The sequence below is a fragment of the Sinohyriopsis cumingii genome, chromosome 14, assembly GCF_028554795.1.
Source record: "Sinohyriopsis cumingii isolate HCF-2022 chromosome 14, ASM2855479v2, whole genome shotgun sequence".
Classification (NCBI taxonomy): Eukaryota; Metazoa; Mollusca; class Bivalvia; order Unionida; family Unionidae; genus Sinohyriopsis; species Sinohyriopsis cumingii.
Genome location: NC_142974.1, coordinates 90847940 through 90866138, shown reverse-complemented (window position 1 = coordinate 90866138; position 18199 = coordinate 90847940). Strand labels below are relative to the sequence as shown.

The following is an 18199-nucleotide window of genomic DNA, read 5'->3' as shown; positions in this document are numbered from 1 at the left end:
TTGGGCCTTAAACAATAAAGTAACAGCTTGCTGTGTACCGATACTATCCTTCTTGAGATAATTACTCAGCAACATAACATTGTATTGGTATAAGATTTCCAGTTTCCAGTAGACTGGTTCCCACTGGATTGTATAATGTGGTGATAGAAAGCATAAAAATTCTGTTGGAATTTAAATAAATGTTTTTCAAAATCCTTAGATGACCAGTATATTTGTCCTACTGCCAATGAATGACGTATATAATACACAGAAGGTATGAGAGGTACATTTCATTTCAGTACTGATGTTTTATTTGGATATTGCTGTAATTGCATCATCATATAATAGTGATATCATTTTCTTGGAATTTGTTTTTAAGGATTAATGTGATTGTAGTTTGGCTTTTATAGCTAGATACCATTTGTTATGACTAAACTTATATGAGGTATAGGCTGTCAATTTGTTCCCATCAGTAAAAGTTTTTTGCAATCCTTCATTGTAATTAATCTTTTTGCAGACACCAGTTGGGAGACTTCTCACAGTTCCTGCAAGAATACTCTTCTAGTAGAGATTATAGGTAAGTGTCCTCTCTGTGAATCATTTGTCTCTGATTGTGAGATGCACAATTTATTTTAGTCCACTGTGAGAAGGTAGATTGATGTCACGTCTATCGTCTTGAAATGTCTCCATACCAGAATGCTAATTTTGACATCTGGTTGAAAATAGTCCAATATCATTTGAAAAGCTGAAAAAGGCAAATGTTCATGGATGACAAATGGAAGACACATTTGGGCATAACAGCTAAAAATAATAACAAATAGCAAATATTACTCAAGAACTGTGTACATAGCTTTTTGCATGTATACAAAAAGAGAATTATTGATGACATGAGATCAAGAGCAGACAGAGATTGATAGGCACTTTTATCCTATTCATTTCTAAGAGGCTGCAACATACCAAACTGTCTTATCTTCAATTCAAAGACCATACGATATGGCATTATACAATTGTCAGTACGGTTTCAATTTCACTTTCAGTATATATAGACATGATTATCTATTATCATGAGAACTTGTAATGTGGAATCCAAATTCTGAAGACAAGGCAAATCACACAGTGCTCAGAAAAGTAGCCTTGATTACAAAGTAATTTTGACAAAAATATACTAAAACCAGTTTCATGTATTCCAAAAAATGGTTTCATTGTAATTAATTGTGCATACTTCAAAATAAGTAAATGCTGTTCCATATTTTTTTAAAATATATGCCTGGGTGCTTAGGTTTTCAAGACATCATAATAAAATTATACTAAATTCTAAATTGCATCAATTGGTGACTACTTACGTTGAAAGTTCCATCCATAGGTCCCACTTATGTTTGACTGGAACATACCTAATTACAGATATGGAGTGTTTACTAAAAGATATAAGATGTCTAGTTGGTCCTAAACTAAAATAGTTCGATTTGATGTCTAATACGGCCACCATAGCAGCCATCTTGAAATTTTTATATATAGCTATTCCTTCTGAATGGAAAGTCATATCAGCATAGGGTTTCACAAGAAGACGTTTTTTAGATGTCTGATAGGTACTAAATTAAAATGATATAAATTTGACATCCACTTTGGTGGTCATATCAACATGGAGTTTTCACCAAAAATCTTTTAATGGTGTCAGTCCTAAATGACACTGGTGCCAATTTTACAATTGATATGGCTGCTACAGTGGCTAATTTGAAAATCTTATCGCTTTAGAATATCAGAGATGGTTTAAACACACAACAGTTAAAAAGAGAAAGATCTTGTATTCTGGGAAATTTTTTGCAGCCAGCAGATTGTCAATCCCTTCAAGTGACTCTTCTCTTATTTTTAGATTGAGCCAGGGAACTGAGACAAAAATCCATCTCCAGTACAGAAGAGTAGTGAAGAGCAGTACTGATCCATTTAAGAAGTATGTGTTGTATTTCTGTATTGTCTTTCATTACCAACAATGTTGTTATCATGTACATTGGTATACCAATGATGTTGTTATTATGTGCATTCGGTATACCAATGATATTGTTATAATGTGCATTGGTATACCAACAGTGTTGTTGTAATGTGCATTGGTATACCAACAGTGTTGTTATTATGTGCATTGGTATATCAACAGTGTTGTTATAATGTGCATTGGTATACCAATGATGTTGTTATAATGTGCATTGGTATACCAACAATGTTGTTATTATGTGCATTGGTATACCAACAATGTTGTTATTATGTGCATTGGTATACCAACGATGTTGTTATAATGTGCATTGGTATACCAACAATATGTTTTTAATGTGCATTGGTATACCAATAATGTTGTTATAATGTGGATTGGTATACCAACAATGTTGTTATAATGTGGATTGGTATACCAACAATGTTGTTATAATGTGCATTGGTATACCAATAATGTTGTTATAATGTGGATTGGTATACCAACAATGTTGTTATAATGTGCATTGGTATACCAATGATGTTGTTATAATGTGCATTGGCATACCAATAATGTTGTTATAATGTGGATTGGTATACCAACAATGTTGTTATAATGTGCATTGGTATACCAATGATGTTGTTATAATGTGGATTGGTATACCAACAATGTTGTTATAATGTGGATTGGTATACCAATAATGTTGTTATAATGTGGATTGGTATACCAACAATGTTGTTATAATGTGCATTGGTATACCAATAATGTTGTTATAATGTGGATTGGTATACCAACAATGTTGTTATAATGTGCATTGGTATACCAATGATGTTGTTATAATGTGCATTGGCATACCAATAATGTTGTTATAATGTGGATTGGTATACCAACAATGTTGTTATAATGTGCATTGGTATACCAATGATGTTGTTATAATGTGCATTGGCATACCAATAATGTTGTTATAATGTGGATTGGTATACCAACAATGTTGTTATAATGTGCATTGGTATACCAATGATGTTGTTATAATGTGCATTGGTATACCAATAATGTTGTTATAATGTGGATTGGTATACCAACAATGTTGTTATAATGTGCATTGGTATACCAATAATGTTGTTATAATGTGGATTGGTATACCAACAATGTTGTTATAATGTGCATTGGTATACCAATGATGTTGTTATAATGTGCATTGGCATACCAATAATGTTGTTATAATGTGGATTGGTATACCAACAATGTTGTTATAATGTGCATTGGTATACCAATGATGTTGTTATAATGTGCATTGGCATACCAATAATGTTGTTATAATGTGGATTGGTATACCAACAATGTTGTTATAATGTGCATTGGTATACCAATGATGTTGTTATAATGTGCATTGGTATACCAATGATGTTGTTATAATGTGCATTGGCATACCAATAATGTTGTTATAATGTGGATTGGTATACCAGCAATGTTGTTATAATGTGCATTGGTATACCAATGATGTTGTTATAATGTGGATTGGTATACCAACAATGTTGTTATAATGTGGATTGGTATACCAATAATGTTGTTATAATGTGGATTGGTATACCAACAATGTTGTTATAATGTGCATTGGTATACCAATGATGTTGTTATAATGTGCATTGGCATACCAATAATGTTGTTATAATGTGGATTGGTATACCAACAATGTTGTTATAATGTGCATTGGTATACCAATGATGTTGTTATAATGTGCATTGGCATACCAATAATGTTGTTATAATGTGGATTGGTATACCAACAATGTTGTTATAATGTGCATTGGTATACCAATGATGTTGTTATAATGTGCATTGGTATACCAATAATGTTGTTATAATGTGGATTGGTATACCAACAATGTTGTTATAATGTGCATTGGTATACCAACAATATTTTTTTAATGTGCCTTCATATTCCAATGATGTTGTTATAATGTGCATTGGTATACCAGTGATGTTATATTGTACACTGGTATACCAACAATATTTTTTTAATGTGCATTGGTATACCAATAATGTTGTTATAATGTGCATTGGTATACCAATAATGTTGTTATAATGTGCATTGGTATACCAATGATGTTATAATGTGCATTGGTATACCAATGATGTTGTTATAATGTGCATTGGTATACCAATAATGTTGTTATAATGTGCATTGGTATACCAATGATGTTGTTATAATGTGCATTGGTATACCAATAATGTTGTTATAATGTGCATTGGTATACCAATGATGTTATAATGTGCATTGGTATACCAATGATGTTGTTATAATGTGCATTGGTATACCAATAATGTTGTTATAATGTGCATTGGTATACCAATGATGTTGTTATAATGTGGATTGGTATACCAACAATGTTGTTATAATGTGCATTGGTATACCAACAATATTTTTTAATGTGCATTGGTATACCAAGGATGCTGTTATAATGTGCATTGGTATACCAATGTTATAATTTGCATTGGTATACCAATGTTATAATGTGCATTGGTATACCAACAGTGTTGTTATAATGTGCATTGGTATACATAACAATGTTATAATGTGCATTGGTATACCAACAGTGTTGTTATAAGGTGCATTGGTATACATAACAATGTTATAATGTGCAAAAGTATATCAAGGATGTTGTTATAATGTGCATTGGTATACCAGTGTTATAATGTGCATTGGTATACCAATGTTATAATGTGCATTGGTATACCAATGTTATAATGTGCATTGGTATACCAAGGATGCTGTTATAATGTGTGATGTTGTTATAATGTGCATTGGCATACCAACGATGTTGTTTTAATGTGCATTGGTATACTAACGATGTTGTTATAATGTGCATTGGTATACCAATGATGTTATTATAATGTGCAGTGTTATACCAACAATGTTGTTATAATGTACATTGGTATACCAATGATGTTGTTATTATGTGCATTCGGTATACCAATGATATTGTTATAATGTGCATTGGTATACCAACAATGTTGTTATAATGTGCATTGGTATACCAACAATATTGTTATAATGTGCAGTGGTATACCAATGATGTTATTATAATGTGCAGTGTTATACCAACAATGTTGCTATTATGTACGGTGGGATAAAATCTGACATCAAATGAATCTCTGTGTGAGAAATATTCAGAAATAAAGATAAGTGAAAAGTCACTGATTCCAAATATATTGTAAGTTTAGAAAATCACCGGGCAATTCTAGAATCTAGTATTATCAAGAATCATGCATGGCATGGTTCAGTTATTAAATGTGCAGTTGGTAGTAATCCAATTTTCACATTTCTTCCGATACGTTGCCCTAACATAGTACATTTAGAAGAACATCCACTGTCTTACAGATCCATCCATCCCAAGCTAAATAAAATATTAACCTTATCTTTGCCTTGTTGTAGTGATAAAAATGCTTAAAGATGAGAGTGCTGATCCCATTGAAAAGGGGATTGGTGCTAAATCCAGTTAATAATCAGCTAGTACTTAGCTTGTACCTGGTCAGTAGCTGTAACAATAGGCCATGCAGATACCTTCATTTTGTGTCTGGTCAATAGGCTCTTACAAGTGGTCTTGCAGATACCTTCCATTTTGTGCTGGCCAGTAGCTCTAATAACAGGCCTTGCAAATACCATCCATTTTGTGCCTTTTCACCAGTTTGGACAATCCTTAGGAGTTTCCTCATGGGAAACTAAGACTTGAGATCTTTGTTTTCTTGTTATTGATTTTCTGTGGTGTTGTCATTGTCAACAAATTCACATTTTAGTCTGCAACATTTTGGCCATACTCAGTGTCTTTGAGAGAAACTTGCTATCCAGATGGAATAAACTGATTTGTCTTGTTAAGTTTTTTGTCATAACATGGAACACCACACTCAGAACATTTGCCTTGTCAGTCCCAAATCTGAAATCTTGGACATTCTGTGCCTTTTCATAGAACTGGAATGTTTTTGATGCATATTCCCTTTCTTCAACTTTGCTGATTCCAAAATTCTTGCAGAAAGTAAGGGACTCCAATAATCTTAATTGCTCTTTTCAAGTGGGACTTGGACACCTCCTGAATCTAGCAGTAGAGATTCCCATAAAAATCTCCTTGCCAGATGAAATTTCATGTGCAAGTTTTCCAGCACAACCCAGAAATTCTGAACATGTATGCCTGGTTCTTCCAAAACAAGCACCAAGAAAGGAACATTTCTCTGAATAAGCAGTGAACAGAATTTTTCTGGGAAAGAAGGTCTACAACTTTGTAAGTCTGTGGGGGGAATTGGATAGTTTTCCCACAGTTGTGCTGATAGAAAAACATCTCCCACTTTAAAAACTTCTATTCTGCAAGAAACTAACCTATATCTCTGGCTTTTTGAGGAGATGAAGTTAGCTGAAATCACAGTCAATGATTACTATTAAAAAACTTCAGAAATGTTTCACAATCATGGAAAGGAGGATGAAGACCAGAATAATGACCTCTTTGGCTTTTGAGGAAGTTCTGATTTGTCTCTACCGTGGGCATAATCAGTAATAATGCCTTATTGGTTGACCCTGAATTGTCTGCAGTTCTGCCATGCTGATTTGGTTCCTCTTACGTTGGCCTAATTTATTGCTAAGAATAGGTTTTTGCTCATAAGAAATCAGTCTTTTGTCTAAAAATGCTGTCTTTACTAATGAATTTCCTATGCATATCAGTTCATAAGGACCAATGGTATAGCATTCAGGTGCAACTGCTCCCAGACTGACATCATTCAATCACTGGGATGGAGATCAGATGTGCTTTTCCAGCTGTTATTTTAGAGAATTTTCACCCCAAAGAGATAAATTCCACCTGGTGCCATGAAATCAGTGCAGCAGGGCACCTTCCCAGGTTTCTCAGCAGCTTCATAATGATGAGGTTTACTCGAGACCATATCCATTCATTGACCTGTGCTTACCATAGCCTATATCTCATTTAAAATGTTAAGCTGCTTCTTAAATGTTGGGGTATTGGATCCAAGACTAATTTCAGGTTATGGGAATTTAATTTTTTCCACCTCTCATCTGTTCTCTTAATATTTTATGATTGGGTAACATACTTGAAGAAAAAAACCAATTTCTGGAGTAAAATGTTTCTTCAATAATACCAATCTTTACCACATTGGCATACCCTTCTGAACCTTCCCTGCAGTTACATCCCCTCTGGAGCATACACTTTCACCACAGTAGTAACTGACTGTTGGTGGGATTTAGCATTAGTCTCTACATCCCAGGAGAAACAGTTCTTGGCTGACTTCTGTCTTGGCAAGCAAATAACTGTTTTGGAATTTTTACTGATAAAACCATTGAAAAAAGTGGTGGACATCTTTTTGTAGTTTGGAGGTCTTTATTTGTGAGATAGTGGTGACGTATTATATCAGGTAAGTTTTATCTATGAAAGCAATTTTGTTAAAAGATTTGTTTTTAGATGGTTCATGTATTGTTTGTTGTGATCAGTCTGTAATGGTAGTGGCTTATGTAAACTCCCAAACCCCCACACCCCACCCAGACAAAAGCACAGGTACAGAATTAGACCATAAATCCCACATCTTTAGACAATTCATATATCTACCTAATTGGTGCAAAGTTGGGGAGTGCATACTATTTTTATTTCTGTCTGTATATAGAGCAGTGTACTGCGTGATAGGTCAGTGTGACCCTAATGAAGACCATGCAGAAATAGCTGACAAGATTGATGACTACCTCTGGCTGAAACTGAGTCAAATCCAGACAGATCCCGCAGTCACTGATGACTCAACTGGTGACCATTTCACACTGCAGAAGCTACAGATTCTGCTGTATGAAAACTATGGTAAGAATGTGGTGTTTTTAGTCATACACCTCTCACAAGAAAATCTTTCTCTGTGCTGTAAACTCCTGTACTATTGATGTCATATTTGCATTGGGTACATCTTCAAATGCTTGCTTCAAAAGTGAGTTGCTCTGTCTGGCTTTACAGGATTTTTGTAGATATGCTTATAGCTAATATCTGGGCTCCAATGCCATCTCATCTACATATATAAAAAAATAGTCATTTTGACTTACTTTCAGGATTTTGTTTCAATTGCCTAAATATTGCATCCAATCTCTTTTTTTAAATACCTTTTCACTTATTGCCACATAGTATAAAGTGATGATGTTTGTTAGTGATGAACACACCAAACCAGTTTGCATATATCTGATTTTGAAGGTCTCTTCAGCATTGCCTAATACCTTTCACCTATTGCCTCCAAACTTGTATCTGTCTTCTGACAAATTTTTTAACATTGTTAGGTATATTTCATTAGCTCCTAACAACTCTATAATTTGTTTGTTACCCACCCACCCCACTTGCACATATCTCTATGATTATGTACAGCATTAACCCAGTCTGAATGTCCATTTGACCACTAGTAAACATAAGTAGGAAAGCCATCTGACTACTAGTCAAAACAAGCCTGAGTATCCATCAGACCATTTATCATTACAAGTCTGAATATCCATCAAACCAATTGTCAGTACATGTGAAAATATCCATCAGACCAGTTATCAATACATGTCAGAATATCCATCAGACCAGTTATCAGTACAAGTCTGAATATCCATCAGACCAATTATCAATACATGTCAGAATAAACTACAGAATACTATATGGATTGAAATTAAATTTGTTATACAGATCTGTGTAAATTTTACTTTGAAAGAAGAACAATAATTTTTGCAAAATGACCTTAGTTCTAAACCACATACTTGGACCATGGTTTGTGGATAGCTTGCACTTAATGCCTATTGATTTTGGGGTAAAAATGTGAGAGGCCAGGGCCATTGTGCCCCCCCCCCTCCACATTTTGCAGAATGTCTTTTGTTATAGAGTACATTCCTTAACCAAACTTTACGCATACCTTGCTGTTAAGTAATAAAGAAACTGATAAATGATTCTGGGGTCTAGAATACAGAGGTCATGCTTATGCAAGTCTTAGAAGAAAATAATGGTTTCTGCACATTAAATTTAGTTCAAGACTGCCCACAGTGACGAATGATCAAAGACATTGAAACCCATTGATATACATAAACTCCAGTCATTCATACCATACTAGAGCCTACGTGCTGTTCATATGGGCTTCAGATGGCATAAAAGATATCTCTTTGTGTCTGCTTGCTGCAACTAGGGCTTTAGCTGTCATAAATGATATCTTCTAGTGTCTGATTGTTGCAAATAGGGGCTTAAGCTGTCACAAACCATACCCTTCTAGTACTTAGTTGCTGCTAATATGGGCTTCAATTTTAATAAACAGTAACTCCTAGTGTCTGCTTGTTGCAGATATCAGCTTAGCTCTCACAAAACATACCTACTAGTGTCTTGTTTTAAAATTAGGGCTTCAGCTGTCATAAACCATACCCAACTAGTGCCTACTTTTTGCTAATAGGAGCTTCAGTTGTCATAAACAATATCTCCTAGTGCCTGATTGTTGCAAATGGGGGCTTCAGCTGTTATGAACCATACCTACTAGTGCCTACTTGCTGCTTATAATGGCTTCAACATTCATAAAGTATATCTTTTTGCTTCTGCTTGTTGCAAATAGTTCTTAAGCTGTCATAAAACATACTGGTCTGCTAGTTGCTGATAGGGGCTTCAGCTGTCATGGTACCCATTCAGTTTATATTTGAGGGTCACAAATATTAACAGATTTTGAGGTTCCTACAAACCATGAATTTAAAGACTCAACCAACAGTGGTCTGAAATAAGTACAAATAAACCCGTCTCTTGGCCATCAGAGAGAGATCATGAATTTAATTATCAACAAAAATGTGAAAATAAGGATATGTATACCCATAAATAACCAGTGAATTTGCAGCATTTAATCACATCACTTTAAAGTGAGCAGCTATGTTTTAGCTATCCATTCATAGTGTATCATGGGTAAAATTATGAAGAGTGCCATAAGGTGCATCACATTTTTATAAATATTGTTGAAAGTTTAGTTCTGGATTTTGTGACATGCTTATATATTTTGTAAATCAGTTTTGTATGAGACCTTATATAAGGGAATATGTATTTTCAGGAGAGAGCCATTTTAATGGATACCAGCAGCCATTCCTGTATTTCCAAGTACTTGTGCTTACTGCACAGTTTGAAGCAGCCATAGAGTTTCTATCACGTATTGAGAAACTGCGATGTCATGCTGTGCATGTGGCCTTGGTGCTTTATCAGCTGAAACTGCTCCTCCTATCCCAGACCAGCCAGGCACAACTATGTAAGTCATCCATTGCTTATTTCTGCCCTGGTATCTAGGCAGTTAGTTCTCTGATTATTCATTCCTGACAGTTTTTTCCTTGACAAAAATTTGTCTAGGACAGTTCATCCCCATTGCAATTGTCCTTATTTTAGACTTGCCAAACTTTTGTATATATCTTATCATACGAAAGTAATGATTTTTTTTCAGGCTGTTTTCTTGTTCCATTTATCAGATAAATTTCTAACTTCATATTTATCCAGATTACCTTGGGCTTTGATATGGCAGAACACAGAGAATTAAAGAATATCTTACTATATCTTCTTCAGATGTCTTCTTCAATCATGATACATTAAGACTACATTCACTACCTCTTGAATCCACGGTGAAATATGGGTGTGCTACTTATTTACAGGAGTGACCTATCTAATAGTATATACTGTGTTGTGACAGGTCATGTTTGTCTATGTAGCTGGACTCCATCTCCACTAATTGAGTGACAATGTTTATATATTTGGTAAGATGTTTGAAAATGACAAAAAAGGTTTCATACACTGAATGAAGTCTTAGGGGGGAGGGGGGAGTTTAAATATCACATTTTTGTGCATAATAGAGAAACTGCTTCTGGGAAAGAAGGGGGCGGGAGTTCAAATGTCACATTTTTGTAGGTAATAGATACTCTGCTTGTAACCTGAACTTCATTTACGTCAGTCAAGGATGGATGATAATACTTGTTTGGATGTTCATTAGGGTGAGTAGATGACATTTAAGGTTTCATATTCCTCATGCAGTTCTTGGAATGGAGGTATGGTGTTGAGATGAGACAGGGGTGGGTGAAAGAAACCGCAAACATTACATAAGAAATGTATTGACCATTTTCAAATGCATGTATGACTGTTAAAATATTCTTCTAGCAGGCAGTATTGAGACTGAGTTTCTACCCTTAGGTTGGTGACTTGCTGAAACTGGGCAGTACACTATTATAGGATGAAGACATGATATCTAGATTTATTTTGCAGTGTAGCCCTTATATACCACATTTCCAGTACAAAGACTGATGTTACCTTTTTAAACCACATTTCCAGTACAGAGATTCTTGTGTTGCCTTTTTATACCACATTTCCAGTACAAAGACAGGTGTTACTTTTTTTTAACACATTTCAAGTACAAAGACTCTGGTATTGCCTTTTTCAACCACATTTCGCATACAAAATCTAGTGTAGCCCTTATATATCATATTTCCAGTACAAAGACTGATGTTACCTTTTTAAACCACATTTCCAGTACAGAGACTTAAGTGTTGCCTTTTTTAAATCACATTATCAGTAGAAAGACGAAGGGGTTGGTCTTTTTTACCACATTTCCAGTATAGAGACTCTAGTATTGCCAGTACAGAGACTCTAGTATTGCCATTTTATACCACATTTGCAGTACAATGACTTAGGTGTTGCCTCCTTAAACTGCATTATCAGTAGAAAGTCTCAGGTTTTGCCATTTTTTTACCACATTTCCAGTACAAAGGCTCAGGTGTTGTGTTTTTAAACCAGACATAAGGTACAGAGACTTGGGAGTGGCCTTTTTAAACCACATATCTTGCAGATATTCTGGTATTTGCTTTTTATGCCACATTTCTAGTACAAAGTTCTATCTTTAGTATGCCATTAGTAACAAACTTTTCATCCCAGTGAGTCAAGATCCTGGTGACTCAGCTCCTATCAGGAGACTCAACTTTGCTTTTTCCTTCCAGTAAGTAAAGAGCCTGGTGACCCAGCCCCAATCAGGAGACTCAACTTTGCACGACAAATCATGATGTATACCCGCAAATTTGAGGAGACTGATCCCCGGGATGCACTGCAGTATTTCTATTTTCTTAGGTATTGTACTGTACTGTAGTACAAGGTCTTTGTTGGAAAAATTCTGTATATCCAGGAACATAAATGCAATTAGATAAATCTGTTGAGGTAAAAGTCTTGATTAAAAAAATAATCTTGGTTTTGTTATTCTCCATTATTTTCAAAATAGGCCTTCAGCTTTCACGTGTGTACACTAGCAGTATCTTCAAAACACTTTGTATCTATTAGCAGTGTCATACAAACACTTTGTATCTACTAGCAGTGTCATACAAATCATCTGTATCTACTAGCAGTGTCAAACAGACATTTTGTATCTACTAACAAAGTCATACAAACACTTTGTATCTACTAAGAGTCATACTGTTATGTAAAGTCTGTGCAAAGTGAGAAGACCTCATTGCTTTTAAAGTGCAGGGAGAAAAGATTATGTTGTTCAGTATAAAGTCAGATCTTTACCTTGTTACTTCTCTTGAAGACTTTACACTGTTATCTTCAAACATCAAAAATAGTTCAAAAATAGTTAATTTTTCTTATGCAAGGAAAATCTTTTATAGAACAAGTCATTGTGTGGGAGCTGGGATTATTGTCAAAAATATTTCACATTGTGCTACCTGCAGATGCAAAATAACTGCCACAGTGTGAACACTTGCTTTTGTTTGTGAAGCTGAAAAACCATTGGCAAACACCCTTCTATAAAAGAACAAATTTACACACAATGACAGGCAGTTTGAAATCTGCTTTCTCATTTATTCTGTGCTAATTCTATTCATGTTCAGTCACTGATTACACATATCAGCATAAGAAGAGATATTCCTAACTTGTTCCCCAATTTAAGTACTTTACGGATTACTTACTAACCACTTTTGCTCAACTATCTGTTGATTTGTGTCTGATACGAAGAGTTTGGATGCCAGTACTGCCTGTGTGTCAAGCAGGGTTAAGTTTTGATTGGTGGTTATTGTTGACCCTGAACTGGAACAAACAATAAATACCAATCAGAATTGAATGTAACATATTTCACTGCCTGAAACACCAGAAGTGTAGTCTACAGATTTGACCCAAGTAGACAAGACACAAAGCACATAGAAACTTTGCGTAAAAGTGGTTATTAAATGATGACTGTTTTACTTCATGGTGAACACATTTGAAATGGCTACTTTATGCTGATAATGCTGATGGGATAAGATAATTAGCATTGTATTGATGAGTGGGGGGAAACAGATTACATAACAAGTTACCTTGTGTTAATTTGTTGAAGGCATGTAGGTGTTGTCAGTATTTTTTTTTAACTGACAAAAATGAGTGTCCATTTTGCTTGTATCATTTTGTATTGATATATTGATGAATGACATGACCCATAATGGTCACCATGGTACCCATCTTGAAAATATCACTGAAGAATATCACTGATGGTTTCAACACTCGGCAGTTAAAAGGAAGAAATAGTCTTATCTTGAATTCCTGGAAATTCTTTATGGCTAGAAATAATAGTAGTCCCTTTGAAGGACGCTTGTGAGAACAATGTAGCGATTAAATTTTTGTTCTATACAGGAGACATTATCTTTACAGATCATGCACAGAGGCACATTGCTATTTTTGAGTTACTACATTCTTATATGTTTCAGGGAGCTGAAAACCAGTCAGAATGAGAACCTCTTCATGACTTGTGTCAGTGAGCTGGTCAGAGAGACTAAGGAGGTATATGTTCCTTGCCCTTCTCTATATAGTTTTGATTTTGGTTTCTTCTTTTTTGTCTTGCAAGTAGGTAATTTGGAGATAAATTACTTTTCTGTCAACAGCATTAATATATTGTGTTAAAGATTGTTTTATATAAATTTTTGAAAGGTAGCATGAAATATAGCAGTTTGTAGGTGAAATACATTTGTTCAGTCATGTTGACTTAATGACAACACTGTTCTACTTTCAGTATGAGATGTTACTTGGATGTTTAGAGAAGGATGGAAGCAGAAGGGTAACATTTGAGTTTTGTTTATCTTTACTGATAACAGAGATAATAGGGAAGAGGTAGGAAATTAGATTCACACGCAGATTAATTATGGTTCAGCTCACTGAAAATTGCAGGGTCTTTATGGCTTTTACATTGGTGAGCCATCGGTCAGTTCATTAATCATTTAGTCACACTTTGGTTTCAGAAGTGTAACTTGACCAAAGATTATGGAATGAACACCAGATTTGTTGTACAGGTCAAAAGGTCTGCATACTGATATCGTTATACAGTCTTCAAAACTGAACTCCAAACATTACATCTACACACATTTTGCATATGGATGATATATATCTTTCAGAAAAGTCGAGTCTAGATATTCTACACAATAATGTAATCAAATTTCTTCAGAAACATTGCTCAGTGGATCATGCTTTTCTGCTACATTAAGAAATAAAATTAAAATAAAGCAATAAAAAGTTGTTTTTGTCATTTTTATTATCATTTCTTTAATTTCACTTATATAAATTTGAGAATATTCTTAAAATGGTGATTGCAGCATAAGAATAGCATAGGATCACTTTCCTTATTTGTTATTTATAGCAACGGTGTATGACCCTTGTCTAAGAATGGACAGGTTTCAACAAAAGTGGACTTTGCATAACAGATTCATTTTATTGATATGTTAGTTAGTGAACCAATATATATTTTTTAAAGAAAATTACAGAGTGAACCAGTCTATATTTTTAAAGAAAATTACAGAGTGAACCAATCTATATTTTTAAAGAAAATTACATTGTGAGTTGTGGATGTATTTATGATGGAAAATAATCGAGCAGATGGATCTGTTCAAACTTCAAAACATGTCACGTCAGAAAAAGGGACAAATCAACACACCTTTATAAACTTTAAAAGAGGAATATGAGAATAATGTAATGCAGAGCACCTCACCATGATCATTACATGATACCAGTTCATGATCATTCAGCAAAAGTTACACATAAAGACTAGCTGAAGTGAGTGCTGAATATAAATAATTTTTCAGTATATTTTGTGTTTGTATTCTGGTTACAATTTATATAGATTTTGCCCTAAATTTCTGCCAGCTACAGAACCAGGTTAGTAGTAAAAAAAAATGTATCTTTTTCATACATGCTGTAATACTGGCCTGTAATATGTAGATTACACGTTTTATGCCCAAATTACACTTTTTTGCCACTTATGATAGCAATAATTATGTTTACACCTCTTGGGTGGCTGGCATGTGTGTTTACTACCATAAATCCAGCTCTTCCAAGCATAACAAGTATATATGAATCATACACTTTGGTTTGTTTTAGCAAGAAAGTTTAAAGTTGGACAGTTTTATTTTAATCATCTTCTGGTAATCATCAAATACCGGACTGACCCTGGGGTAAAGAGCTGTAACTCTCCCCCTCCCCTTACATATTTTATCCATAAGGAAGACCAGTCTTGATAAAAAAGACAGTCTATTAACACTTTTATTGCTAAAACCTGAATAATGTCTTTTTGGAATTAGGAAGGCTATATTTATGAGTTAGTGGAATAATATGTTATAATTAAGTAGGTATTATCAAGAAGATTTTGTAAAGTTAAGTGTGACCTGTGCAGACTCTAAAGTCTTTTCCATATTATCTTGTCTACAAAGATATCATTAGCAGCTGAATTTATGTATACAATATGTGCGTGTGGAGAGAGAGATATGGGGATGCATTTGAAATCACTGTTAAAACAAGTTAGAAAAATAAACATTACTTATCTGTAGATATTGCAGATTTTAAAAAAATTGACATATATAGAGTTTTGTCAACAATGTTTCTGTCATAGTAAAAAATGGAAGCAAACCATTTTCATAAAAGATGTAACAATTTAAGTTCTTGGAGCTACAGGCCCCTTGTTTTTGATTGATATGAACCAATTGGCTCAATCCATTATTACAATGGGGTAATATTTTAGTTTAAGTGTCCTAAAAGCCTCATATTTATTCTGTGGTGGCTGCTGAAGGAAACAAATATTATATAAAAAAAATAATTGTCTTTTTTTAAGATAATAAAACACTTACACAACAGATCCTACTGGATACTTTTAAAATATTCTTGTCTATGATTTAGGTATGTCTCATATATCTGGCTAAGTTCATTGACATTGCTTGGAAAGTTGGGGGAAATATCTCTAAGTATCCTATCTTTTGATGCGCAGTACATGGAGCCACAGAGTATCTTGAGTCTTTTTTTTTTTTTGATTTGTGTTTTATTTTCCTTTTTGAATTTCCTGGATCAAGAGTTGTATCCAGATAAATTTTAGACTTGAATGCAACGCTGACCTTTCCCAGAATTCAGATTGATCTGATAAGGTGCCTAATGAGAACTATCACAAATAGAATTTCAAGGAACAACTGACAATGAAAATCAACTTATTGATTTGGAATTTTTTTTATAGATTTAAATATTTCTTCATCTTTGTAAACAAATACTTTTTTTTTCTTTCAAAATTGCTAATTTGAAGATTGTCAATGTGATTCTAATTTAACATTCAGAAAAAGTGATTAAGGGTTTATTGAGTTTCTTTGATGCTAAAAATAGCAAATTCTTTAAAGAGAATATTCTTATGAAACTGATATTTTTAAAAAAATCAACAGAATCAAAGTCAAAAGTAAATTAGTTTAGGATTGCAGTTATATGAGTTGAATTTTTGTTTGTGTTATCATAATATAAAGTGTCAATTGTTAAAGCAGGTGGGAAGAGTTTCAGTTCCAAATGGTCTGTCATGTTTGCAATTAAAGCAAAATGGAAGAATTGAGTTCCAAGTGCTCCGTCAAATGTTTGCATGCCTCATCAAACCATGCACGATCAATATTCTCACTTAATCATTTGTTAGGCACATACATTCTACATCTAACTACAAAAGGAGATTTCCGCACATGAAAATGTCTGTCCTCAAGCAGTTCTGATGTTTGGATATGGCTCAATTACAAAATCATTTGTGTTAAAATAACTAAAACTGGTCTGATTATTATTTAAGAATCCAGAGTAAGCTATTTTGGAATTTCAGGTGTGGCTGTGTCCTAGTACATATTTTGTGTATCCTTTTCTAGCCAGGAGCTGTAGACAAGTTCCAGGCAGACACTATGAAGATCATAGAACTGGTGGCCAGAGATACAGAGGCCAAGGGAGCCTTTGAGGATGCTGTCCGTCTTTATGACCTTGCTAAGGTAAAACAGTCAGCCCATCAAAATAATTACTTTATTCCCTCCCTCCACCACACCACACCACACCAGTGACCAGCACATGTTAATTATTTCTAATTTGAAGGTACAGAATCATTGTTCCCCAAAATGTTTATAATTCAAGCCAGCAGTAGAGGTATTCGCAGCATTACATTCTTGACAACATTTACAAAGCCTTGGTGGGTAAAGGTTTCTTCATGTCTCAACTGTTGTGTCACTTGCGTTAGCATAATGTGACTTTTCAGCCAACAACATCAACAGTAGCATCAGCATTACATGAGAATACATCATCACACTCTAATTTTTTGACTAAGCAACTTCTTTGACAATAGGGAAAAAAAATCTTTTCTTTCTTTAATAGTTTTTGGTAGTATTTCTAATTTGGACATAAATAACTAAATTTAATTTTGACACTAAGAAAATAATTTCAAATCCTCGAAATACCTTTTCAGTAAACAGTTTTTCAGAGTAGTTTCAGACATGAGATGGGAAGACAGGTGACTGTTTAAGTCTTGGTCTGTGTGGATAGCTAATATCAGTATGCTTTTAAAGATCTCGTCATAGTTTGGTTTTCTTCTTATTTCCTGTACCTGATGCTCTCCGATGGCTCTAACCCTAGAAACTGGCAACTTCACGGGTCAATCAAAGGTAATTTTATCGACTGAGTATGGCATCTGTATATCCTTGGCACTTGAAAAGTGCCCCCTTGTTCGGCTCCTTGATGGGTGGGGAGCACAGGTGCTGAATTTTAATCAAGCCATAATGGATAATTCCAAAAAAAACCAAAATAAACATATCAAAACTGGATCAGAGTTGGATGATGAACCATGTAGTGTGGAATCCTTTCCTTGCTTCATGGTCATCCAATCAAAAGACGAATCGAAACCACTTGCTGCTCTATCGCCATTTATAGTCGAAAAGACTATACTTGGATTAGTCAGCAAGCCAAAAAGTGTCAAAAAACTAAAA

At 34.4% G+C, this 18199-nt stretch overlaps 1 protein-coding gene across 2 annotated transcripts in view; it reads left to right on the top strand.

Moving 5' to 3' along the window:
* Positions 1-18199, top strand: part of LOC149784366 (nuclear pore complex protein Nup93-like) — a 111044-nt gene that overhangs the window by 53626 nt on the left and 39219 nt on the right. For both annotated transcript variants that reach the window (XM_089932421.1, XM_089932423.1), the window contains exons 11-18: positions 497-556; positions 1850-1927; positions 7600-7784; positions 10015-10206; positions 11933-12059; positions 13664-13736; positions 13966-14010; positions 17099-17215. In XM_089932421.1, coding sequence (XP_089788547.1) covers positions 497-556; positions 1850-1927; positions 7600-7784; positions 10015-10206; positions 11933-12059; positions 13664-13736; positions 13966-14010; positions 17099-17215 — 877 coding nt within the window. The remainder of the gene's footprint in view (positions 1-496; positions 557-1849; positions 1928-7599; positions 7785-10014; positions 10207-11932; positions 12060-13663; positions 13737-13965; positions 14011-17098; positions 17216-18199) is intronic.